Source organism: Neofelis nebulosa, chromosome 15, assembly GCF_028018385.1.
Source record: "Neofelis nebulosa isolate mNeoNeb1 chromosome 15, mNeoNeb1.pri, whole genome shotgun sequence".
In the NCBI taxonomy this organism is placed as follows: Eukaryota; Metazoa; Chordata; class Mammalia; order Carnivora; family Felidae; genus Neofelis; species Neofelis nebulosa.
The window spans coordinates 74,776,289-74,800,508 of NC_080796.1; the positions used below are offsets into that span (position 1 = coordinate 74,776,289).

The 24,220-nt window shown below is 64.1% G+C and overlaps 2 protein-coding genes across 11 annotated transcripts; one reads left to right on the forward strand and one right to left on the reverse strand.

The window, feature by feature from the left end:
- Positions 1-184: 184 nt before the first annotated feature.
- On the reverse strand, positions 185-13,973 carry DCST1 (DC-STAMP domain containing 1). Of its 10 annotated transcripts, none has more exons than XM_058702046.1 (16): positions 13,567-13,967; positions 13,100-13,225; positions 12,953-13,027; positions 8,305-8,433; positions 7,945-8,084; positions 7,103-7,319; positions 6,876-7,019; positions 6,227-6,348; positions 5,746-5,903; positions 3,890-3,989; positions 3,670-3,765; positions 3,431-3,557; positions 2,990-3,106; positions 2,419-2,561; positions 2,204-2,317; positions 185-509 (listed from the first exon to the last, which is right to left on the reverse strand). In XM_058702046.1, the coding sequence occupies exons 1-16, from the start codon at positions 13,955-13,957 to the stop codon at positions 258-260; spliced, it is 2,451 nt and encodes an 816-aa protein (XP_058558029.1). In that variant the 5' UTR covers positions 13,958-13,967; the 3' UTR covers positions 185-257. The 10 variants fall into 10 exon arrangements, with proteins under 10 accessions (XP_058558029.1, XP_058558035.1, XP_058558030.1 ...); XM_058702052.1 differs by having other exon boundaries at positions 13,100-13,305; positions 13,567-13,957; XM_058702047.1 differs by having other exon boundaries at positions 3,431-3,443; positions 12,953-13,225; positions 13,567-13,971.
- Positions 13,974-14,019: 46 nt separating this feature from the next.
- DCST2 (DC-STAMP domain containing 2) lies at positions 14,020-24,216 on the forward strand. The gene is made up of 15 exons (XM_058702068.1): positions 14,020-14,169; positions 14,324-14,489; positions 14,690-14,791; positions 15,053-15,250; positions 15,445-15,510; positions 15,908-16,121; positions 16,279-16,436; positions 17,386-17,550; positions 18,336-18,503; positions 18,625-18,725; positions 20,092-20,222; positions 20,550-20,677; positions 21,053-21,146; positions 21,247-21,387; positions 24,002-24,216. Exons 1-15 carry the CDS (start codon positions 14,020-14,022, stop codon positions 24,198-24,200), a joined length of 2,181 nt encoding a protein of 726 aa, XP_058558051.1. The 3' UTR covers positions 24,201-24,216.
- The last annotated feature ends 4 nt before the right edge of the window (positions 24,217-24,220 follow it).

Consider the following 24,220-nt stretch of genomic DNA (forward strand, 5'->3'; position numbering starts at 1 on the left):
CGTTCCCGCTGCTGCGCGGGGTGGGAGCAGAACGAGGCCCGGTCCGACCGGCTTGGGCGGCGCGCCTCCACCCGGTCCGGGGCCCGACCCCTTCCCAGCAGCTTGGCTGCCCTCCCGCGTCCCGTCGGCGGCCCGGTTCTGCGGGGATCCGGTGGGCGGCTCAGACCCCTGGGAAGCGCAGGCGTCGGGAGTGCAGGGGCTTTTATTAACCAAGGAGGAGCGGGTTGGGGAGGGGGGGGACAGCGACAGGCACCCCGTCACTCGGCGTAGGTGGCGTCGTCGTTGCTGTCGCTGTAGGCGGAGGAAGAGAGTTCCTCGCGCGGGGTGCAGGCCGGGCACCGCCGCCGCATGTCGTCCCAGCACGACCGGCAGTACACGGCCGCGCAGTCCGGCGTCGGGCACACGTAGGCCTCGGGCGTCTCGGGAGCCTGGCACACCACGCAGCGCCGGCGCAGCCAGAGGCGCAGGAGCGGGCAGCGGCGGTGCAGGACGTCGGCCAGGCGGTGGCGCTGCCGGGAGCCCGGGGGAGAGAAGGGGTGCGGGGAGCGGGGCCTGGAGGGCAAGGTCGCCATGCAAATGGACCGAGGGAGCTTCCCTCCCCCGCTCGGTGATGGAGACTGGGGGTGCAGCTTCCACTCCCCCAGCTGGGAGCAGCAACAACCATCACCTGTACCTCCCTGTGAACCACCTGATCTGTTCGCGGGGTGGGCTGAGAAGTGAGTGGGACACGTAAGACTCTTACCCCTGTGTTCTCCGCTTTACGGGCCAGAAAGGGGAGTCTCGTAAGGGTTATGTGAGTTCCCAAAGGCGCACAGATAGTCAACGGCCAGACCTGGCTGCACGCAGCTGCCCTGATTCCAGATTACAAGCCTGCTTCAGAAGGCTCCCCCCTCTCTCCACACTATTACCAGGAATTCTCTAGAGGCCACCTTATCAGCTCAGTCTTTGCTCAAGAAACTGCATGTCAGGGGCAGAACTCCTGGCCTTGGCCTTCAGAGCCTTCCACACTCTGGTCCCTTTCCAGCCTCTGCTCTAACTTACCCCCACTTGAACTTTGCGTCCTCTGGCCAGCCCCCCAGACCAGCCCTGGCCCTTGACATTCCCCTCGGGCTCTGAGACTTCGCACCTTCTGTTCCCCTAGCTTGGGACGAATGCCCTTCTATCTGCCCGTGAGAGTCCAGTTTACTTCCAGACCAGGTCATGGATTCACAGTGCGCTCTGTCTCAGCAGATGCTCGTTTAGCCTCCATGCGTCACGGGGTGGGGGACCTAGGCCCTAGAGGAAAACTTCAGCAAATGTGGTCTCTCACTTCCAAGAGCTCTGTTAGGGCTGGTGAAATAAGAATGGCTGCCTTTTTTTTTTTTTTTTTTTTTTAAACAACAGGGGTCCTGTACCAAGAAGGGTCACATGACGACAACATGTGCGCGGGAGTTGCTAGGCGCCTGCTCCATGACAGCGAGGCTCCTCTAACCCTTTCAACAACCAGATGGAGAAGTGGTTCACTGCCTCTTGCAGAAGGGAAACACCAAGGCACAGCTTTTAAGTAAACAACGCAGATCCCGGTTGCCATGGTGACGAAGGAACCAGGATTCAAACCCAGGCCCTCTGGCACCAGCACCCCACACCTCACTGCCACTGATCTCTGCACAGGCCTTGCAGATCTGTCCACCCTCTGAGGTCCCTTGAGGACCATGGCCAAGGTCACACAGCTTGATGAGGAAGCGTGGGCTGGAACCTGCTTCTTCTGGCCGCGGGCTCTGTCCTTCCGCCACGTGCCCCTTCATGATGCCTCCCTGACCCCCAGCCCACCTGCCTCCCCACCTCCGGCAGAGGCCCCGAGCTTCTGGTCTGTGACCTCACAGTAGCATCTGTGGCTTGCCTCGGGTCCCCTGATCCCGGGGAAGCCCCCTTGCTTTCTTCTAGTCAGGCTGTATCAAATCTGATTCCTCTGTTCTGCCTGCTTCCTGATGGCCCACTGAGTGTCTCAGGCTGGCCTGAACGCGGGGGGACAGAGGCAGACTCAGCCCCGAACCCCGGGAGCTGGACGTCCAGGGCCCCTGGTGTGCATCTCGTCGGAACTCGCTGAGCTCCGCAGGCCAGCCCCCCGGGGCTGGACGGAGCGGAGGGACAAGCCCCTCCCGGGGTCCTCAGAACCACAGGAGGCCGTGGTTTGGGGGGGGGGGGGTGGGCAGCCTGGACTTACGGGAGCCCTCTGCCGCTGCGCCCGGCTCACGATGGCAGCCCTTCTCAGCTTCGTAAAGGCCGCCCTCTTCCTCAGCAGGTCATTGTAGAGGAACAGGACCCGCTTCTTCTCTCGCTGGGGTCAGGGAGGGGGGGTCGTCAGGGGTAGTGACAGCGCGTCCCCTCATGGCGGGGTCGGTCGGCAGGGTGCAGGCCTGTGAGGTGGGGGCGGCGTACCTTGGGGAAGTAGAAGGCCGCGATGACTCTCCGGAGCCGGTAGCCGAAGGCTTGCAGAAGGCACAGACACAGCAGCAGGCCCACGGGGAGCGCGGCCCTCACGTAGGCCCTGGGGTTCAGGCTCACGGGCTGCGGCAGGCAGCCTGCGGCAGGGCCGGGCCGTCACCCCACCGGACCGGGACGTGTCTCTGGTGGCCCTGCTCTCCTCCTGCCTGCCCCTCACCCTGCAAGTGAGACCTGGGACACCGTAGCCACCGGGGTCACGGGGCTATTTGCTCAGCACGGCACGGACAGAGAGAAAGTGTCCATCGTGGGCAGGGTTCTCTGTGGGCGCTGGGACCCTCTGTCCCCAGGGTTCTCTGGGGCGCTGGGACCTTCTGTCCCCAAGGCCCTAGCGTCTATGCTCCTCTGACCCCCAGACCATCATTTCCCAGCTCTCCAAGCCTCCCCTGCTGTTTCCCGCCCTCATCCCTGCAACCCCAGCATGCCTCTCCTGTCTCGCCACCTCTCTGCCTTGGGGAGACCCAGGGCCCCCGCCCTCGCCCCCGAGCCGGCCTCCGGCGTGGCTCACGCATGTTGCTGGAGTCCACCGTGGTCTCTGAGGACGTGTTCAGGGCTCCAATGGTTTTCCGAAGAAGCCGGGCCAGCATGGAGTCCCCCCCGACTTTCACCTCCAATTTATGGCTGCCTGAGGCCATGGGGGGGGGGGGTCAGGAAAGGGTTGCGGTTTAGGGGAGGGGGCAGGATGGGGACTGGATGTTGGGGGGGGGGTTCAAGGCACAGAAATCCTCTGCAGCGCGGGACTTTCATCCCTTCACTGAACGCTAACCCCTCCCTGTCGCGGATGTAAAGGGGGCTGAGGCCCCCTCCGTCAGATTGCAGGGCTGAGATTTGACCCTGAGATGGCCAGGGAGGGGTGAGACACAGGAGGAGGTGACAACGCTGGACGAGGTCAGGTGGGGTGGCTGCGGGGGTGGCTCGGGGGACTTCCCAGGGGCCGGGCGGGGCTCACTGCGGAAAGAGTACTGCAGGAAGGAGTGATGGCGGATGGTGTTGAAGGCGGAGTAGAGAGCCCAGTCCAGGCCGCACAGCACCAGCAGCAGCAGCAGGACGGGCAGGGTCTCTGCGAGCTCCCTCACCTGCCCGAGGACGGGAGCGGCAGGCCTGGAGCCCTCCCGGGTGCCCCCGCCCTCCGCCCCACGCGGCCAGTGCCCGCGGTCAGGTCCACGGGCCGCCCCACAGCACCCTCACCACGTTTCTCATCTCCGAGGCCTGCATGAAGGGGCTGCAGGGGAAGATGACGGTTTTCTCCTCAGCTCTGCGGAGCGGCAGCAAAGTCCGCTTGCCCTGGACACAACGTGCACACGGTGACGGACACCAGGGCCCTCCCCCTTGTGCCTTCCGCCCCCCTGGAGCGCGAGGCCACAGGGCGCAGGGCAGGGCACCCTGGGGCAGGGCTGCGCCCACTCACCAATTGCTTCCTGCGTTCGTCGATCTGGCAAAAGTAGGTGCTGATGTAGATGTTGTCGAAGCGGATGTCCCCGTTATAGCTGTCCACGTAGGAGAAGGACCTGGGCACGGGGACGGTTCCATGTCGTGCTCACCCACCCCCAACCACGGGCTTCCCGGACGCTCGCTCATTCAACGGCCCACCCGGCACGCGCCGAGCGCCGCTTACGTCCTAGGCGAAGACACGGCCCTGCCGCCCAGGGCCAGGCGGGCAGGCACACAAGCGAGAAGACAAGGGGGGTCGTGTACGTGGCCGGGAAGGGAGGCTTCCCGGCCGCGGATCCGGCAGGGTGGATCTCAAGCAGCGGGAACAGCAGGAGCAGCGGCAGCGGGACGTGAAGCCCCTCAAGGCTGCAGAACTGCCCGCCATCGTGACGGACTCCCGCTTTCATCTGGGCAGAACCTCTCCTGGAGGTCACTTCAAGCAAAACTCACTTGCCACCTACTTCCCTTCTCCCCACCACACCCTTGAGTGAGGCAGTGTTTTCCGGGTGCCCGAGGCTCCCTCTCCCCTGAGGATGCTCCAAAGTCCCACGTAATGTTTCAGTTTACTAAGGACAAAAAGTTATTGGAGACGTGTTTGAAACTGAGTTACATGACGTAAGCCCTGCAGACTGGAAATCCCGAGTTCCAGTGCTCGTGGTTCAGGACCCGTGGAAACCCTGTTCCTGCCTCTAAGGGACAAAGAGGAGAAATGCAAGGCCAGCCCGCGAGCGCCCCCTTGTGGAGAGACCGAGCGCTGCCGGGCGCTTCTGAACCTGCCCCGCCCGCTCCCCGCTGCCCCTTAGCCGGTGACCTCACCGGGTTGAAAGCCTGGAAGCGGACTCTCTGTGCCTCCTTCCTTCCCTCCCCAAGCCGGCGCGGGACCCGGTGCCCCTCGCCTCTTCCTGCCTCCGTCTCGGGCCAGCTTCCTGCCACGCCCCACTCCCCCCCCCGCCAGGCTCCCTAACCTCTGACCCACCTTGGCCTCCCAGCCTCCGGCCCGCAGGGCTTTCCAGACTCTTCCGGCCATGGCCACTTCAGCCCAGGCCGCAAGCCCAGCCTTGCCCTCCGCACCCCACAGATGCCAGGACCCTTGCCCAAGAGAACCAGCTACGGCAGGGGCACACACTCAGCTCCCACCGGGTCCCCAAGGCGGTCCCGAGTGCGGCCTTCGGACGGTCCATGCTTCTTGGGTGCCTCCCTCTCTCGCCTCCCCTAGACCGTGAGCATCTTTGAGGGCGGGAAGATGGTTCCTTCATGTCTGTCTCCCCACAGGGCCCTCGGCTCGCTCAGGACCCCTGCCCCTCAGCTGCCCCACAGCCGGGGGGGGGACAATGGAGCAGGAGCCCCTGTGGCCGCCCCTGACGGCCCCTGCCCGTCTCGGGCATGTGAGGGGCGGTGATAGGAGACAGAGGGTCCAGAGGTCGCCAGGGAAACAGAGTGAGGCCCAGGACGGCCCAGCTGGACGCCAGGCTGGGTGGGGTTGAGGACTTTGGTCCAAATGTTGGGAAAGTCGCTGCCAACGCGGCAGGCGGGAGAAAATGAAAGCAGAATTGGACGATAAAAATGGACAAAGTCGGAGCCAAGGGGAATGTGAAGGGCAAGAGAAAAATCAACAGTCAAAGCTAAAAGTAAAAAAGTCCGCGCTGGGATGAAGGCCGAAGGAGCCAGATAAATGAAGACGGCCTCCCTTTCAAGGTGTGGGAACGCGGGCCACGTGTCCCCGACCAAAAGCCCGCGCGTTTCCTCCGACTCTGCGTACCAGCGGCTGCCACTGTACCCAAAGGCGACGCGGAAGGCCCGCGGGGGCCCCACCCGAGCCGGCGCGGCGCTCACGCGTGCAGGACGAGCAGGAAGGTGCAGGACAGCAGCACAAGCAGCAGCCCCAGGGTCCACCCCAGCTGGGCCTCCTGGCGGCCGACGAGGTCCCGCAGCTCGGCGCTCACGTGCTCCCAGCTCGTGTTGAGGCCCAGCACCGCCACCTGCTTCTCTTCCTGGGGGGCGCGGAGGCGCACGCGGCCGGATGCAGCTGCCGTGTCCCCCCCCCCCCCCGCCGCCCACTGGGGGGGGGCAGCTCTTCCCAGGACCCTCCTGCTGCTCGCCATTCCCCCCACCCCCACCCCCGCGACCCCCACCCTGCTCCCCTGCGTCCGCTGGGAGCTGCCGCCCTCCCCTCTCGCACCTGGCGTCCCAGCACAGACACCTGTCCCCTTGTCCTCTCCCTCCCTCCTGGGCCTCGTCAGGGCTCAGGCCCTGTGTCCTCCCCCTCCTCCCTAGCTCCCCCCACCCCCAGCCCCCAGGCCCTGCCGCCTCCTACCTTGAGGTCAATAGTGGCTGAAAATTCCCCTTCCAGGTCGCGGACAGACTGGTTGAGGGAATCATAGGTCTGCCCGAAGTTGCCCTCCACTGGGATGCGACTGCGGCACCAAACTTCCATCGCTGCCGGCCGGACAGCCAGGACAGCGGCGGTCAGGGGCCGCGCTCCCCCCGCCGCCTCCCCGCTGCGGCCCCTCCCTGCAGCCTGCCTGTCTCTCCGCACCGCACCGAGTCTTTCCCCTCTCCCCTCTCCTCGAGCTCCCTTCCCAAGGCCTCGTGTCCCCCCGCCCCCGTTTTTCTTACCTGTTCATAACCATGCCAACCATGAATAATGACAGCCAACATTTATGAGAAAATTCCTGTGTCAGCCCTGTTACTAGCTTCCCGTGTGTTGCCCCTCAAGCCCTCAGAAACCCCTGACGGGGTAGGTACTCTTATTACCCCTGCCTTTCAGATGAAGACACGAAACTCGGAGCCTCCTATGCATATAAGCTGGGTCACACCGCCAGTCAGGGGAGGGGGCCGGGCTGCACCCCCCTCCTGTCACCGTGCTGACCCCTGGCAATGCCACAGTGGGGGGGGGGCGGGCTGGGCGCCGGTGTCCCCCTCCCCTTGCTACTCTGCTGACCCCTGGCTGACCCCTGGCTGACCCCTGGCGATACTGCAGAAGAACTTGAACTTCATGGGCAGGCAGAGCAGGTGGTTGAGGAGCGGGACCCGGATGCGCTCCATGCACCGCTCGTGCTTTCGGTCGAACCAGCGGCGGCAGCTGAGCATGGCCCGGTCCACCACGTCTGTGGGAGGGGGCCAGGGTGCCTGAGGCCCCCGCCCCTCGCCCCCCGGCCCCGGCCCCCGCCCGCACCCCCGCGCCCCTCACAGGAACAGCGCAGCCTGGTTTTCAGCTCGTACATCTTCTGTGTGGAGAGACGGCGCCCGGAAGGTGGGGCTCGGTGGGTCCCCACGCCCCGGGCCGTCCCCTCTGGGCTCTCGGCGTCCTCGGGGCTGTAGCCCATCTCGCTGTTCACCTGGGCATCCAGGTCCTCGAAGGCCTTGGACAGGTTCTGAGTCTCGGCTTTCAGTGAAACTTTGCTGCCCTGGGGTCGGAGGGTGAGGAAGGAGAGGTCGCACCGACCCCCCTGCCCCCCCTCCCCCCCCCAAGTTCTGGCTCCGCCCTCAGGCCCTCGGGGGAGTCCTGAGACAGCCCCTCACCCTATGCTCCACTGTCCCACCAGGCGCCTCCTCTCTGCCCCCTCCCGGCTCCCCAGGCCCTTGGACTTCACCCTTCACACTAACCTCCCAGGCCACTCTGCCATCTCAGTGCCCCCGGTCCCCAGCGTCCCCGCAGCCAGCCGGTGTCCCCAACTCCTCAACCCTCCAACCCCTGCAACCCCAGCGTCCGGTCCGCAGTTCCCTGGGCCCCGAAGCTTCCTGACTCCTCCAGGCCAAGGCCACCGGTTTCCTGACATTCAGGTTCAGCGGCTCAGAGCCCCGCCCACCCAGGTGTTTGGAGATGGGGGGGGGGGCACGTCCCATGACTGGGGGCGGGGGCATTCCTGGCGTTTAGTGCCCAGGGCACATCCTGCCATGTTTGAGGACAGTCTTGCAAAAACTGCCCGGGGTGCCCGGCCGGGAAACAGTCTGGGGGTCATGGCTCCCAGTGCAGGTGTGGGAGCCCCCTGGGGAGAGGGGCCCAGGCCCTGCCCCGCGCAGGGTGCTGACCAGCAGGCCCTTGAACACCGCGCGCAGTGGGGCGGTGGAGACGCGCCAGGCCGCTCTTGTGTTGTTGATCTGCAGTTCCACCGTGCAGCCCAGCGAGGCCACCACCTCGTTGAGATTGTGCCGCAGATTGGCCGCGGGTCCTGGGGGAGGACGCCACAGTGGGTCTCCCTCCGCAGCCAGGCCGCTTTCAGAAGGTCCCCTCAGCTCCTGCTCGGCATACGGGGGCCACCTGCTGGAGCCGTGCAGCGATGGGGCCCAGAAGCCGGTGAGAGGTCACCTCATCAACACCGGACTGTTTTTCCTGTGTAAACTAAGGAGGCCTGGAGATGTGGAGGGACTCTCTCAGGGGCACGCACTCACCCTCATAGATGGCAGCCAAGGCGTACCCCAGCACAAAGAGCCTGCCCTCTTTGCCCAGCATCTTGGGTACCAGCAGGAGGCTGGCACAGCGGATGTGAGGGGAGGTCCCCCAGCCCACGGCCCCCAAGCCTGTCAGGAGAGAGCGGCAGGTGGTGAGGCAGAGTGAAGATGCCCCCTGGCCCACCACCAGGCTTACCGGAGCACCGACCCCCCAGCTTCTTTCTAGAACCATCACCGTACTGCCTTTGCCCCCATTTACACGGACTCTAATAGGCCTTCGAGGCCACTCATTCATTCATTCATTCATTCAACGGCCTTGTACAGAGCTTAGCTGCGGCGGGCTCTGGAAGGGCTTGGAGAGACGCGGGAGGTTGACAAGCCATGGTCACTGACTGACTGTGTGCAGGAGGGTGTGTTGGTGTTTGGGAAGGGGGCGAGCACTTCTCATTTCCAGGCTGGACTCCCACAGGCCCTACGTGCTGAGGCAGCGGGGAAAGCAAGAGAACAATTCCGGCAACAGTCCCTGGTCCTCACAGCCACCCCAGGACTCCCCGTGCCCTGAGCCCTACCTCACTCACCACCTCTGCCCCTGATTTTAGCCCTGAGTCACGGCCCTGCCGGTCCGTGTTCGCGCTTCCGAGTGTCTCCCTATGGTCTCTGCAAGGAGACAGTGAGCTCCTCGGAGCTCGTCATGCAGGGAGACAGACGGCCGGGTGGACAGATGACGACCCTCGAGTGCACGGGAGGCGCCGCGGGAGCTGAGGGAGCGGGGTTTCTGTGGGGAGGAGGGTGGGGCTGGGAGGGCCGGGCAGAGCAGATGTGTCAGCTGGGGCCGAAGGTGAGTAAGTGTAGTTAGGGGGCAGGACGGCATTCCAGGCCAAAGGAACGGCGTGAGCTGGTCGGGGGACCTAGAAGCTTCCTGTGAAACAGTGTTTGCCCCTGACGCCAAAGCGAATCCTAAGTCCCTACACTTCCCCCCGCGTCCCCCCCCCCCTCGTAGGGACCCCCTTGCCTCTGGCTGGGGCCAACCGGTCCCGACGTCCCCCTCTCTCACTAGCCTGTCCTCCAGTGCTCACAAGGCAGCCAGGGTGACCTTGTCAACACACAAACCTGATTGTGTTCCTTCTCTGCCTCAAACCACCCCCTGGCTTTCTCCCATGCTTGGGATCCGACCCAAGCGCCCGTAACGTGGCCTGTGGACCCTCTGACCTGGCCCCCGCCTAGCCTCGGACCTTCACCCACTTCACTGACCCACACAGGCCTGTTTCTGGTCCCAGAATCCACCAGGCGGCACTGCCTCTGAGCCATGGAACCCGCCCCCCCCCCCCCCGCCAGGGCCCTGCTCCCCCCTCCCCACCGGGCCGGCTCCCCCAGTCGCACAGGTGTGCCCCGAGCAGCGAGTCGCGCCCCTTGCCACGTTCCTTCTCACGCAACCTGCGTTCGGTTCAAGGGCAACAGCCCCCGGGGGTGAATGTGGATCTGCCTAGCCCCGTCGTGGTACAACAGGCCGCAGGAAGGGGTTTGTTCTGTGGTCTTGGCCTCTGGACAAAGACTCAAACTCAGGATGGTTGTTGACAAGTCGCTGCCCTACATTCCGAAGAGAGCCCCACGGGGCTGCGGGTGTCCTCCCTGGGCGTCCACAAGGGAAAAACTGGTCTCTGGCCCTCTACCAACCAGAATATACAAAGACAAGACCAGAAACCAGAATTTTCTGGAAGGGGAGGGGAGAGGCGCTCCATCTGTGCCAAGTGAGAGACCCCACGGGGCCCCTGCAGAGATGGGGCAGAGGGAGGCGGCCTCCGCTGAACCCCAGCACCTGGAGCACAGAGGGGGAGGAGAGGTGGCCACAGTGCTGGCAGGCCTCCCTCCGGGGGACGTGCGGGACCACGTCTTGGGAGCCACGCTTGGTTGTCATCGAGGCAGGGCAAGGACGTGTGCATTTTCTCTGGGACAAGGGGGCATTTTCGGGGGCAGAGAGACCCAAGGGACCCGCACAGAAGAGGCCGGGGGGCAGGAGCTGCAGGCGTCGGCCAAACAGAAGTGCTCTCAGCAGGAACACGGGACCTCCCAGGTCCACACGGAGCCTCCAGAGATGCCCTGAAAGGCCCCTGAAGTGGGACAGCCTGCCAGCCAGGGCAGAGGGCCCCGCACAGCACTGAGGACGGCGAGCTTGAGGCCCTTTCCCTCAAATCCCTTGTGACATCAGAAGAAGCAGAAGAGGAAGGAGGTGGGGAAACAAATACAAGGCAAGCCCCCCCCTCCACCGTGGGACCCCCATCCCGCAGGGGGTGGGCAGGGGGCGGGGGGGAGGGCTGGGGAAGGCGTTGGGGAGGGAGGGGGGAGGGGACTGGAGGTTGGGGGCAGGGAGGTGAAGGAGACAGGGAACAGGGGACTGGGGATTGAGGACAGGGAGCTGGGGGTTGGGGTGGGAGACAGGGGGTGAGGGGGCAAGGGGCAGGGGGCGGAGAGGTGGGGGGGACAGGGGACACGGGACATGGGGCAGGGGACTGGGGGTTGGGGGCAGGGAGGTCAGGGGGCAGGGGACGGGGGGTGGGAGGTGGGGGGCATGGGGATGGGGGCAGGGGGTGGGGGGCAAGGAGGACAGGGGGCACGGGACATGGGGCAGGGGGCAGGAGGCTGGGGACAGGGGTTTGGGGGCAGGGGACTGGGGGTTGGGGACAAGGGGTGAGGGGGGCAAGGGGCGGGGCAGGGGTGCAAGTGGGGAAGAGGCTGGAGAATGCAGCAAGGGGACCTTTGGTGTAGACTGGCTCGGACCTTTCAAACCCTAGAAACAGTCACAATGATGTGAGCAGGTCTTGTAAACGAGAACGAGCAGCAAGCAAGGGTCCTTGGGAAAGGCCATCAGTGGGGGCTGTGGTCAGAGAAGGAGCCGCTCCCTCTGGCCCCACACAGGTCAGGTGGCTCTGGTCAGAGAACCATGCCTGGAGGCCGGCTGGGGGTCCAGGAATGTCTTCCTCCTCCTTACGGGAGACATGAAGAAGGAGTGTTCTGGTCTTGTGACATTGTTGTATAAAGACGAGATGCCTGGATTTGCCGCGGCCAATTCATAACCCGAGGCGGAATGGTCGCCAGGCCCAAGATGGCGGAGACACATACAAAAATGCTCAACATCACTCATCGTCTGGGAAATACAGATCAAAACCACACTGACATGCACCTCACCCCTGTCAGAATGGCTAACTTGAACAACTCAGGCAACAACAGATGTTGGTGAGGATGCGGAGAAAGAGGATGTCTTTTGCGTTGTTGGTGGGAATGCAAGCTGATGCAGCCACTCTGGAAAACAGTATGGAGGTTCCTCAAAAAACTAAAAATAGAACTACCCCACGACCCAGCAATTGCACTGCTAGGCATTTCTCCATGGGATACAGGTGGGCTGTTTCGAAGGGACACGTGCACCCCCACGTTTACTGCAGCGCTGTCGACAACAGCCAAAGGATGGAAAGAGCCCAAATGTCCCTCGATGGATGAGTTGGATAAAGAAGATGTGATACACACACACACACACACACACACACACACACACACACACACAATGGAGTATTACTCGGCAATCAAAAAGAGTGAAATCTTGCCATTTGCAGCTACGTGGATGGAACTGGAGGCTATTAATAGTGAAATGAGCTAAGTGAAATTAGTCAGAGAAAGACAAAAATCATAGGACTTCACTCATAGGAGGACTTTAAGAGCCAAAACAGAGGAACATAAGGGAAGGGAAACAAATATAAAAACAGGGAGGGAGACAAAACAGAAGAGACTCTTAAATACGGAGAACAAACTGAGGGTCGCTGGAGGGGCTGTGGGAGGGGGGATGGGCTAGCTGGGGGAGGGGCACGAAGGAATCTACTCCTGAAATCACCGTGGCACCAAATGCTAACTAACTTGGAGGTAAATTAAAAAATAAACGATAGAATTAAAAAACAAAGATGGCAGAGAAACCAGGCAAGAGGAACCTGGGTCCTTGGGGGGCTGACCCGGCTGCTGAATTATCCAGACTCCAAACACCACTCGACCTGGAAACCTGTTGTTGCCTGAGATAAACCAACCTTCTCTGTGGTTACAGCACTTGCACGTGGGTTTTCTGTTCCTGCAGCCTGGCACCTCTCGACATGAGCCCCCCCACGGCAGTGTCGCCTCCGAGAAGCCTTCCCTGACTACTCAGGCCGGCGCCGCCCCAGCCGCTTTCCCCCCAAACCCCCAGCTTCCTCTCTTCACGCCCTTGTCACCATCAGAAATGCTCTCACTCAGTGTTCCTTTACTGCCTAACTGTCCCCACCCGAGGCTCGCGGACCTTGTTCACTGCTGAAGCTTCGTGGGGACTCAGTGAGTGCTGACTGGCTGAACGAACGAACGAACGAACGGAGGGGCAGGAAACAAGGCCAGAGAGGTCAGAAGAGATGGGTGTGAAATGCATCATGTAACACGGAGTCCTTTCCGGTTGGGAAGGGCCCCTAGACGACAAGACTGGGTCCTCCTCTTCTCCCCGAATCTCCCTGCAAAGCCCGGGAGGGGGCTGGAGCCACAGGGACACTTGGGGACAGAAGAAACAAGACGGGACTCCCTCCTAGGACTCTCCAGGCCTGTCTCCCCAGCCTCCAAAGCCTCCCTGTCCTCAGCCAGCACTAACCCACCAGGCTGTACAATGTCACCACCTTCTGATCCTCATAGATGTTCATGGGGTTCACCAGGAGCTGAAAGAGACCTACGAGTGCACGGGTCAAGTCGAAGGTCAGAAGATGGGTCCCACCCCTGCCCCGGGGGGCCCCACACTCACCCATGGCCAGGAGCCCTCCAGTGCCTGCCCCCAGCAGGAAAGCAGAGACCGGAAACTCTCCGGGCTGGCGCTGCAGGAGTCGGCCACAGGGGGCCGGCAGCCCCCAGTTCAGGAGCCTCTGCACGGCTGCGGGGTCAAGTACGTTAGCCCAGCAGGGCCAAGAGCCCACTCTTCTGGCTGGGACGCGCTTCATCAGGGTTAGGGGCCTGCGGCGGGGGAGAGGCTGGGGGACCTGCAGGAACCTGGGGCCTCCTGGAGGAGGCGGGGGGGGGGGGGGGCGCCCTGAGGAAGCAGGGCAGAGGTGAGGGAGAGAAGAGGAGAGGGCATGGCTGGAGGGGGGCGCCGCTGGGTGAGAGGGGTGGACGCTGGGGGACCCACGGTGGGGGAAGGGGGGGCGGGAGACACTGGACGGATGCCTGGGGGCTGGGAGGCCCTGGGGAAGGGCAGGGTCTCTGGGACTGACTCACTGGTGTGGGGGAGCTTCCTCTGCCCTGTGGCTCCATCCCGATGAGGTGTGATGACCATGAGTCTGCACCCACTCTCGTCCCACAGGTGTCCTCCACTCTGGCCCCTCCTCTCCGGCCCCTCTGCCGCACCCACAGCCTGTCTGGTCTGTGTCTCTCGCCCCTCTGCTCTGAGACTTGGGGCAGGAGATTCGAGACCTCCCTCGCCCTCCCCAGTCCTGCAGCTGGGTAAGGCCCTCCAGCACAGGTGTGGTACAAGCCTCGGAACCTTAGAATGTGGGGAGGGATTCCGGGAGCCCCGAAGAGCCCTAGAACCCCGTGGGCGTCTCCTGGAAACAGGCACACGTTTGGATCCGGCGGCCATGGCCCCCGTAGGGGCCGAGGAGCCAAGCATGTCGCGGGCCGTGGTCCGCAGCATGGGGGGTTTCGCCCTGGGCTTGTCCTTGGCCACGGCCTATGGGCTCCTGGAGCTGCTGGTGGAAGAACACAGCCCCTGGGCCTGCCTCGTGGGCACCCTCACTCTGGCCGCCTTCCTCGGCCTCGGCATGGGCTTCTCCCGCCAGGTCCGGGTCACCGTCCTCCTGCTGCTGCCCCAGGCCTTCTCCAGTGAGCGAGGCACCCAGGGGGAGGGGCAGGAGGGATCCTGGGGGAGGGGGAGGCTCGAGGGAAATATTCTGGAGGCTTCCTTGAGAGGCTTGCAGATCCTGCCGCCTGCAAGGCTGGAGTCCTGCTTCTGACGGAGCCGTCTCCCCCAGAGCAGGGCCGGGCCCTGTTGATGGTGGCTGCCTTTGGGCTGGTGCTGCAAGGGCCTTGTGCCAACACCCTGCACAACTTCACTCAGGCCAGCAAGGCCGTGGCCTGCGGGGCAGAGCTGGCCCTGAACCAGACCGCCGAAGCGCTGGAACGGGCCAAGCGGCCCCTCGTCAGTAAGGCCCCCCGCGGCCCCTCATCTTGTGTCTCTGGCTCCGCTCCTCTCCGCTGGGGCCCTGACTTCGGGGCGCCCAGTTAGACCCCTGACCTCACTCACTGGGCGACTCCACCCGGATTCCCAGACCCGCCTCCCGCCCACTCCCTACCGGGGCCGGTGGTGAGGGCCGCCCCACAGTGCCCCTGCCCCTCCTCTCAGGTGCCCTGAACAAGATTAAGGCCATTGCCCAGAAGGCCAAAGAGGTGGCTGACCGGGTTCGCAAGTTCTTTCGGTCGATCATGGACGGCGTGAAGCACGTAGGTCAGCACATTCGCATGTCTGTTTGGGGGGCGGGGGTCAAAACGCACCCTGTCTCTTCACCCCTGCCCCCGCCCGGGGCCTTTCGGACCCCTCCCTGACTAGTCCCCAGTGGGTACAGCACAGCCGGGCCCCTGACCACAGGCGTCTCCTGCTCCGGGGGCTGTCCCGGAGCCCCCCGGCCCCCTGGGGGGACGCTGCAGCCCCCCCCCACCCCCCCACCGGCTCCCGCCAGCCGCGTGCCAGCCCCGCAGCCGTCCCCAGCCAGGGCACTGCGGAACGTGTGGTACTGGCTCCTTCACATCGGGGACGTGTGCAACGCCGAGCTGGGCAACCCTTACGTGAAGTGCGCGCGGGTCTTCGACGGTGCCAAGGACAGCTGCATGAGGACCATACCGCGAGCCTATCACCTGTGCTTCGTGCTGACGCCCTTCAAGCTGGTGCTGTGCGGACTGGCCAGCGGTGAGAGAGAGCCCAGGCTTGCCGCCGGGGGAGGCGGGGCGGGGGGGGGCGGCGGGAGGAGCCAGAGGGGACCAGCCTGGAGGTCAGTAGGAAAGGTGGGAAGCCAGAGGCCTCTGTGTGCAGTAGGTCCCCGAGGGGGGGGAGGGGCCATGCGTCTCCCCCCCCGCCCCCCACCATCAGTCTCCGGGTCTCAGTGGTCCAGGTGTTCTGCATCATCCCCGAGTACATCCAGCCCTTCTTGCGCAAGACCATTGGCCCCCGTGAGTGTCCCCCCGCCCCCGGCCGCCCCAGGGGGTGCTCCTGGGGCAGTCCCCTCCTTGCTCGGGCCCGCTCCTGGCCCAGAATGAGAACGCAGGGGCCGGAAGGAAAGGACCCCAGGAAGTTACCCAGGAAAGGGAGGCCCAGTAAGAGGGAGGTGCACCACCCCAAGCTGGACGTCAGAGCAGGACCCGGGAGAGGATCAGGGCCACCCCCACCCCCACGCCAGGGCATCGGGTGGCACTGGAGTCAGGCTGCCACGGGGACAGCACGGACTGCGGAGGCCCCTCCCCAGTCCACACTGGGTCCCGGCTCGGGGGCCCGGCTGGCCCGCGAGCCATGCCAGGCCCTGGGCTCCTGACTCCTGGCTCACGGCCCTGCGGCACCTGCCGGCCCCAGCTGTGAGGCACTTGATTAACCGGGTGCGTCAGGAGTTTGAGTTCAACGTCACGGCCACCCACCACTTCTCTGTGGATCTCAACGCCTCCCGGAGCCTGTCCCAGGTGGCCCTGGACCTGCAGGAAGCCGTCGGCGTGAAGCTGCACCGCGTCCGAGAGGCCCTGGCCCTGATGGGCTACACCGCGCCCCTGCTGCTCCCGCTGCTGTACCTCCAGTGAGGGGCTGGGGGGCTCCGGCGGCCGGGGCTCGGCTCGTCCGGCGGCCTTGAGGGGGGCCGGGGTCGGGGGGCCGCGGGGCGGGGCCGGGCGGGAGGGCGGCGCCCAGCGGAGTCTGGGCTGGGGTGCTGAGGGGCCTCGCGGACACTCCCCCAGAGCCCTGTGTTACCGGTACCGTTACCTGAACTGGCTCGGTTTCGACAACATCTACATTACCAGCCGATTTCTGCTCATGGAAGACGTGCGCTCCAGGGCGGGCCTGCCCACGGTGCTGCCGCTCAGCGCCCACGAGGCCCGACACTACATCCAGCCCGGTGAGGGCCCCGGGATCTGCAGACGGGGACACCGAGCCGGCCCGACCCTAAGCCCCACACACGGCACTGCGTCCGAAAGGGGAAGGTCCCTGCACGCAGACGCGTGACGAGGGGGCCGGTGCCTCCGGGAGCACCTGACGTCCGGACAGAGGGCAGGGGTGGGGGGGAGTGGACACCAGCTGAGGGAAGGGAGGCTTTGGGGGTGAGGCCGGAAGTGCAAATGTGCTAATATGGAGATGCCCCCTGGGAGGAATGGGCCAGGGACCCCCAGGAGGGCGGGTTCCTGAAGACTTGGAAGGGCCCAGGCCCGGAAGCCAAGCTCCTACGTCACGTGGCCCCTGCCACGACCCCTCACCGCCACTTCCAGCCCTGGCCCAGGGGTCCCCACAGCTTCTACACCTTCCAGATCAACCAACGGGCCCGCTCGGTGGGGGCAGGAGCCCTCCCCAGGAGGGAGCTCTCTCCCCCCAGGGCTGGAGTCTGGGGGTGAGGGGACAGGTGGCTGGGAGTCTGGGGGTGAGGCGACGGGACAGGGGGCTGGAGTCTGGGGGTGAGGGGACAGGGGGCTGGAGTCTGGGGGTGAGGGGACAGGGGGCTGGAGTCAGGGGGTGAGGGGACGGAGGGCTGGGAGTTCGGGGCTGAGGGGATGGGGGGCTGGAGTCCGGGACTGAGGGGACGAGGGGCTGGGAGTCCGGGGGTGAGGGGACGGGGGGCTGGGAGTCCGGGGGTGAGGGGACGGGGGGCTGGGAGTTCGGGGCTGAGGGGATGGGGGGCTGGAGTCCGGGACTGAGGGGATGAGGGGCTGGGAGTCCGGGGGTGAGGGGACGGGGGGCTGGGAGTCCGGGGGTGAGGGGACGGGGGGCTGGGAGTCCGGGACTGAGGGGACGGGCGGCTGGAGTCCCGTGGTGAGGGGACGCGGTGGCACCCTCCTGCCCGCCCTCCCACCCAGGTTCCATCTTCCTGTCCCGGTGGGAGCGGGTGTTCTATATCCTGGCAGTCTTCGACCTGGCCCGGTACCTCCTCCTCGTGCTCCTCCTGGTGTTCCTGGACTACTCTGTCTTCTGGGTGCTGGACCTGGCTCGGCACCAGCTGCAGGGGGAGATCGTGGCCCGCAGTGAGTGCCTGAGCCTCCCCCTGCCCCCCTGGCCTGCATCCTCCCGTCCCCCCCGGCCCCAGGGGACGATGTCCCGAAGTCCCCAAGTCACTGTGACTCATCAGCCCCTGGCTTCGCCCCTCTTCCAACTCTGTCCTCTGCCCGGTGACCCCTGTGTCGCGTTCGTGGTTATACCATAACAGAGTAGTTAGCAACACCGGGTCCGGACTCACACTGGCCTGGGCTCCGCCGTCCCAGCTCTGCCCTCCGCGAGGTGCTGACCTCAGGCCTCGCAGAGCCGGGGCACGGCAGCCCCTCGGGGGTACGTGACCCCACGTGTGTCGGGGTCGGGTGGGCCGCTGACTGAGAGCACGCTGTAAACCACAGAATATAATTAATCTGATCCTGCGTCTGCCAGAGGTCCAACAGAGAAAATAAAAACAACAAAAAAGCCCCAAACGATCAATAGAGCACTCAGCCCCGTGGCTGCAACAGTCAGCACTTAGCAAACGCTTTACGAACGCTTCTGGAGAGCGGAGAGTCGTGGAGGCCGGGGAGGGACTCGGTGACCATCCAGGCCGTCTCACGTGGGGGAGCGGGGCAGTTCGGGGCCCTGGAGCCAGTCCTCCTCGGTGCTCGGGGCTGAGGTTAGGCCCAGCGCCGCCAGAGGCCCCTGGCTGGGGGCAGGAGGCCTGTCTGCTGCCCGCCGCCCTCCCCCCCCCCCCAGCGCACGTGGCCTTTCCCACACGGGAGAGAGGGGGCAGGGACACGGCCCTGCGGGCCCTCACAGGGCACCTCTGTGCCAGGCCCCGTGGCAGTGTCCATAACCGTGGAGGGTCCCGGCTACGCCGGGAAGATCTATCGTGACCTGGTGTCAGCGTTTGACGTCCTGCAGCAGAGCAACATCAGCGTCTTGTCCCCGCGCTGCGTCCTGCGCCCCTCGGAGCCTGACGCCACGGGTTACGTCGTCATCGGTATCGACCACACCCGGGGGGGGGGGTGCCCCCGGGCGGGGAGGGGGAGCAGACAGCATTCGGGGCACGAGGGGCACCCCGTGCCCAGGGACAGCAGCTCAGCGGGACTGCGTGCCCCCAGGCATCATGTACGGCCTGTGCTTCTTCGTCACGCTGTGTGGCAACTACGTCAGCAGGCTGCGGCGGGTCATTTGTGCCTGGTACTACCCGTCCCGGGAGCAGGTGAGGGGCCCGCAGCCGCCGCCGCCCCCGCCCCGCGAGCCAAGTGCGCGCTGTCTCGGCGGGGGGGGGGAGCTTCGAGTCCTTCCGCAGCCCCAGCCCTCTCTCCTCCGGCTGAACCCCCACAGCGCCTCACCTGGACTGTTGGCCTCTGGGCCCAGATGGGGCCGAGGGACAGGGCGTCCTTGGGCAGGGCTCTCTGAGGCCGAGCTTGTCTCCGGGGTTTCGTGAACGACGGGGGGGCCGTGTTGGGGGGTGAATGGCCGCCGGCCACCTGCTCACTCATTTGCGAACCATTTATTGGGCATCTAGCGTAGGCCAGTCACCGTGCTGCCCCCCGGTCGCCAAGATGCAGTCTGGAGCTCCCAGTCTCAAGGCAGGCCGGCCGCGAACAAGATGTTACACTTAAAAGTGTTTTTAGGGGTGTCTGGCTGGCTGTCCGGGAGCCTGCGACTCGAACTCGGGGAGTGAGTTCGAGCCCTGTGATCTCACGGTTCGGGGGTTTTGAGCCCTGCATCAGGCTCTCTCCTGTCAGCAGTGAACCTGCTTTGGATTCCCCTGTCTCCCTGTCTCTGCCCCTCCCCTGCTTGTGTTCTCTCTCTCTCTCTCTCAAAAATAAAAATTAAAACCATTGGGGCACCTGGGTGGCTCAGTCGGTTAAGTGTCAGACTCTTGGTTTCAGCTCAGGTCGTGATTTCGTGGTTTGTGGATTTGAGCCCCACATCAGGCTCTGTGCTGACAGCTCGGAGCCTGCTTGGGATTCTCTCTCCCCCTCTCTCTGCCCCTCCCCAGACTGCGCTCTGTCTCTCTCAAAATAAATAAATAAAAACTTTAAAAAAATTATAAAAAATTAAAAAAAATCTCCTTAAAAAACATTTAAAAATTAAAACAAAGAAAATCTTTTAAAATTTTTAAAAATTTTAATTTTTTTAATTTATTTTTTTATTTTTAAGAGAGACAGAGACAGAATGAGAGTGCGTTAGGGGCAGAGAGAGAGGGAGACACGGAATCCGTAGCCGGCTCCAGGCTCCGAGCGGTCAGCACAGAGCCCGACACTGGGCTCGAACCCACGAGCTGTGAGATCATGACCGGAGCCGAAGTCGGCCGCCCAACTGACTGAGCCACCCAGGCGGCCCCCCAAAAAGAAAATGTTTAAAAAAAGAGAGAGAATGTTTTATTAGGGAATGACTGAATTTATCAGTGGTATGAAAACCCAGAGGAGAGAGTAGGAAACTGCTCCCGGGATGTGCAGAGGCTCCCAAAGGAAGAGGCCAAACCTAGAGGAGTAGGAGCTGGACAGAGGGCAGACGGCATTCCTGGCACATGAAACAGGCTCAGGGAGCTCCCACCCCGGTCTGCCCTCCACCAGGAGAGGATCTCCTACCTGTACAACGTACTTCTGAGCCGCCGAACCAGTCTGTCGGCTGCCTTGCACCGAGCAGTGAGGCGGCGGGCGGCCGACCTGGGCCACACGAGTGTCCTGCGGATGCTGGCCAGGCGGTGAGCCCACTGTCCTTCCTTCCAGGGGCGGGGCAAGAGGGGACAGAAAAAGAGCCAGAGCTCAGAACGGATCACAGTCTTTCCCGGGCGTCCAGAGGTTTGGTTGAAGAGGGTGCCTGATCCGTGCCATCCGTGCAGAGACGAGAATTCGGGCTGAGAATTCTGGGCGGGGGGAGGGGGTGGCCTGAAGGGAGGAGGAGGGCGGGACACAGAGGCCGTGGCTACGGTCAGAGGGATGGAGGTCAGGCTGCGGGCAGGCCTACCCTCGTAGGAGGGAGGCTGTGCATGTGGGGCCACCCGCTCAGTGTCTGGGACCCCCCCCCCCAGATGCTCCTGTCTGGCTCCGGTGGTCGCCCACTTCTGGCAGGAGCAGGGTTACTGCCTGGGCTGTGGGCAGGGCTATGACGAGGAGGACACGGAGACCTTTGTGTCCTGCGCTACCCCGGGCTGCCCAGGTAAGAGTCCTGGGGTGCAAGCGTCTCCCTGCTGGGGCTCACCACAGCCGTGGGACGAGTGACAATCCCCTGTGGTCCTTCCCTCGTGGACCCTTCCTGGAACTGCCCTCTCGAGCCGCGCCCCCGTCATTACCACGCGTGTTCTCGTGGACGGAAAACCACGGGGAGCCCGCTGTCTCTCCTGCCTTGACTCTCCTGGTGGTAACGGAATTTATGGAATTTATGCCAGAGTGGCACTGTAGCCATTCCCCCCCCCCACACACACACACAGGCACCATGCCAAGGACCCTCCCCCCTCCCCCCAGGCTGGAGGCTGGGGGCTCGGGGTGGGGGGAGGGGCTCCCATTCACCTCCTTCCCTCCCCCCCTTTCCCAGGTCTCTTCTGCTCCACCTGCTTTCGTCTCCTGGACAACGCCTGCTCCGTGTGTGCATCTCCCCTGTCCCACCAGGGGGACCTGGACCCCGAGCTGTGAGTCTCCAGCGAGACGGGGCGGCCGGAGTCTGTGGGGGCGGGGGGGGCACCACCCTCCCCCGGAACCTCTGTGGGCCATGACGGGAGGCTTCTCCAGGGACTCCAGTGACGAGGAGGGCCCCCGGCGATGGCTGGCCGCAGCCCGGAGACAGGACCCCGAGCAGGAGTGGTTACTGAGGCAACAGCTGCAGGAAGCGCTGGGCAGGACCCTCCCTTCGGGGTCCAGCCCTGAGGTCAGGTGAGGGGCGAGCCAGGCACGGGGCCTGGGAGGCCTGGGCCTGACCTGTCACATCTGCAAGGGCTTCTCCGGTGCCGGCCCTCTGCTGGAGCTGGAGGCAGAGGTGAGGGGAGAGGGCAGGGAGGGAAGGAGGTTTGCCCCGTGCCCGTTCTGTGGCAGCGGCGTGCCCTGGAGGAGTCCGCCAAACTGGGGGAGTGACATCGACCGACCGACCGACTATGAGTGAGGGCAGCCCCGAGGGGCCCCAGCTCAGGAGGGGCTCAGGGCAGGGCAGACAGCGGACAGCAGGACAGCAGGACGGCTTTGGGATGGGGTCGTATTAATGAAGGCTGCAAGGGAGAGGTGAAAAAGAGGTCGGCTGGGGCCCCCTGGGGGTCTGCTAGGCTGACTGGCGGGGAGAATAGCATTCCAGGGGAGGCCGGGGTGAGCCTGGAGAACGTGAGCTGTTTCGGGGAGGGAGGCAGGGCCGGAGCGGGGCTGTGTGTGTCTGTCGGGTGAAGTCAGAGGCCGCCGCGGGGAGATGAGCTGGGAAGTCAAGGGTGGAGAGCTGGCTGAGCGCCTTCCTTACCATCTGAAGGTCCCTCGGTCGGATAGGGACACGTTCATAGTTGTCCTTTAAGACAATAAGCTAAGAAGGCAGGGAGAAGTTGGTGTGGCCTCAGGACGGAGGTGCTGAGGGTGGCAGGGGTTTGTGCTTGGGGCCGGTGGTGCTGGCGGTCGAACAGGTTGTGGGGGAGGAAGAATGGCTCGGTTTGAGAACTTTGGGGTATCTGGAGGGAGGCCAGCTGGAGACGCCCAGGGGCCAGCGAGAAAAGGCCTGGGCTGTGGGCCTGTGGCGCCAGGGTTGACTTTCCGGCTGCGGCAGAGGCGGGTGAGGGCGGGGCAGGGGCTCAGGGGCTCAGACACAAACCGAGCAGGGGAGAGGCTGGAGGACACAGAGGGCCAAGCACAATAGTTGCATGAGATGGGTGAGGAGGAGGAGGCCGAAGCCTGGCCAGTGGATCTGGTGGCTGACAGGTCACCTCCGTGGCCGCTTGTGGGAACATTTTCTGTGGTCCCGGGAAAGCCAGACCATAATGAGCTGAAGGGTGATAGGTAGACAAGACTCTGAAACAAAGGGTACGTGGCTCTGTATCATAATTGCGAGAAGCTTGATCATTTTAAATATAACTGCTCTAGTTAAAAAAGGGAAGCCGGATGCCGAAGAGGGGGGCAGTCCTCACACAGCAGGGGTAGGGCTTGCCGGGCCAACGCTGAAGATTTTCTTTCCCCGAGGATGGGGGGGCTGGGCCTTTAGGAGGAGAAAGAGGGGGCACCGGAGGAGTGGGGTGTAGGCCAGGTGGATCGGGCGGCCTTGGTCAGGGCGGCGGCGCACCTGTGGCAGGAGGGGGACGGGCGTGTTCCTCTGAGCAGGGCTGGCTGGTGGGAAGGGGGGGGGGGCGGTCAGATGTAAGGGAGCCCTGCTGAGACAGCATGTAAGGGGCTGGGAGCAGAATAAAGGTTCCAAGGAGCGGGTACCAGAGGTCAAAACACCTGCCTTGGGAGTGTGCAGAGGCTGGCTGGGAGGGTAAGGGATTTCCAGGTAGCGTAAAAGGCCCAGATGATGCTGAAAACCACAGCCTATAATGATGGACTCCAGTATGTTTGGTTATGTGGTTTTCTCTGGGAAAAGTGGTCCCACGGACAGGATTTGAACAGGGTTGAAGGCTTTTTCTGGGTGGGGAAGAGGACAAGACGAGGAGAGAGCTGGGGTGTCTTCAGTAAGAGTGCTACTACCGGCCTTGGGGCAGAGAAGGGGCTGATGCTAGGGGGACGTCCGGGGTCTATGTGTCCGTCAGGTGTTAAGGAGCAGGGTTAGTGGCCGGGAGGGACACAGAGAATGGGTCATGGCCAGGGAGGAATTCTGGGATGAATCCAGAGGGCAGCCAAAGTTCGGGGGTGTCCCAGTGGAGGCAGAGGCAAAGGTCTTCATGGCCGTGGAGGTCAGAGGTCAAGGACTGAAATGCCAGAGAGGTGGGTGAGTCCCCAGCGAGGAGGCTGGGGGCCACACAAGCAGCTAGAAGCTGGTACAGGCAGCCTGGGTGGGGTGGGGCGGGTGACTGGGGAGACAGTGGCAGCCCCTGTCGGTGGCGGGGGGGGGGAAGGGGGGGGAGAGCAGGTGCCACCAGAGGCCGGGGTGCAGCGGCCGGGTGCCAGCAGGGTTTGGGAAAGACAGGCAGTCTCCTCCACCCGGGAGGGCTGCGTAAGGAAAGGGTGCGGTGGGCACAGGCTGGCACAAATGGGGCAGGGGGAGCAGTGATGAGCTGGGGGCGGGGGGAGTGAAGCTTTGGTTCCAGAGGCTCCCGAGGGGCTCACTGCAGTTAAGAGCTGGGTCGTGGGAACGGGGAAGCCACGAGTGCGTGGGTACAGCGCCGAGGTCACTACCGGTTCTGCCCTAACTGGCCATGCGACCTTGGCAAGGGACTGCCCACTGGCCCGTGAGCGCCAGCCTAAAACGGGGACCTGCCTGCCGGCGTCTGGAGGAGCAGCAGGAGTAAATACTGAACCACAGGGCGGGGACGCACCTGTGGAAACAGCACTGGTGACCAAGCTGCTCCCCCGCTCTCCTCGCTAGTGACCTGGACGAGGAGAAGGGGCCCCCGCAGAGGACTCAGAGGACAGAGGACACAGATGCAGGGGCCCCACCTGAGAGGATTCCCACACCCCCTCGGCCCGAGGGCGCCCAGAGCGGCCCTTCTCCGGCTTCAGAACCCCGGCCCCTCCGTCTCTCACCTCCCTCCCCTCCTGATGCCTCCTACCTAACTCCCAAATAAAGGACCCGAAGGCAGACACG

What these genes read in the sequence shown, in the direction of transcription:
- DCST1 (XM_058702044.1), bottom strand. Translation starts at nt 13,957, where the DNA reads ATGCTTGGCTCCTCGGCCCCTACGGGGGCCATGGCCGCCGGATCCAAA. An exon ending in AACCAGGCTGCGCTGTTCCT is followed by an intron (nt 7,020 to 7,102) that starts GTGAGGGGCGCG and finishes CCCCTCCCACAG; the next exon opens with ACGTGGTGGACCGGGCCATG. An exon ending in CCTGCAGTACTCTTTCCGCA is followed by an intron (nt 3,107 to 3,430) that starts GTGAGCCCCGCC and finishes CCATGGCCTCAG; the next exon opens with GCAGCCATAAATTGGAGGTG.
- DCST2 (XM_058702068.1), top strand. Translation starts at nt 14,020, where the DNA reads ATGGGCTCCTGGAGCTGCTGGTGGAAGAACACAGCCCCTGGGCCTGCC. An exon ending in GCTGCCCCAGGCCTTCTCCA is followed by an intron (nt 14,170 to 14,323) that starts GTGAGCGAGGCA and finishes CCCCCAGAGCAG; the next exon opens with GGCCGGGCCCTGTTGATGGT. An exon ending in GGGGACCTGGACCCCGAGCT is followed by an intron (nt 21,147 to 21,246) that starts GTGAGTCTCCAG and finishes AGGCTTCTCCAG; the next exon opens with GGACTCCAGTGACGAGGAGG.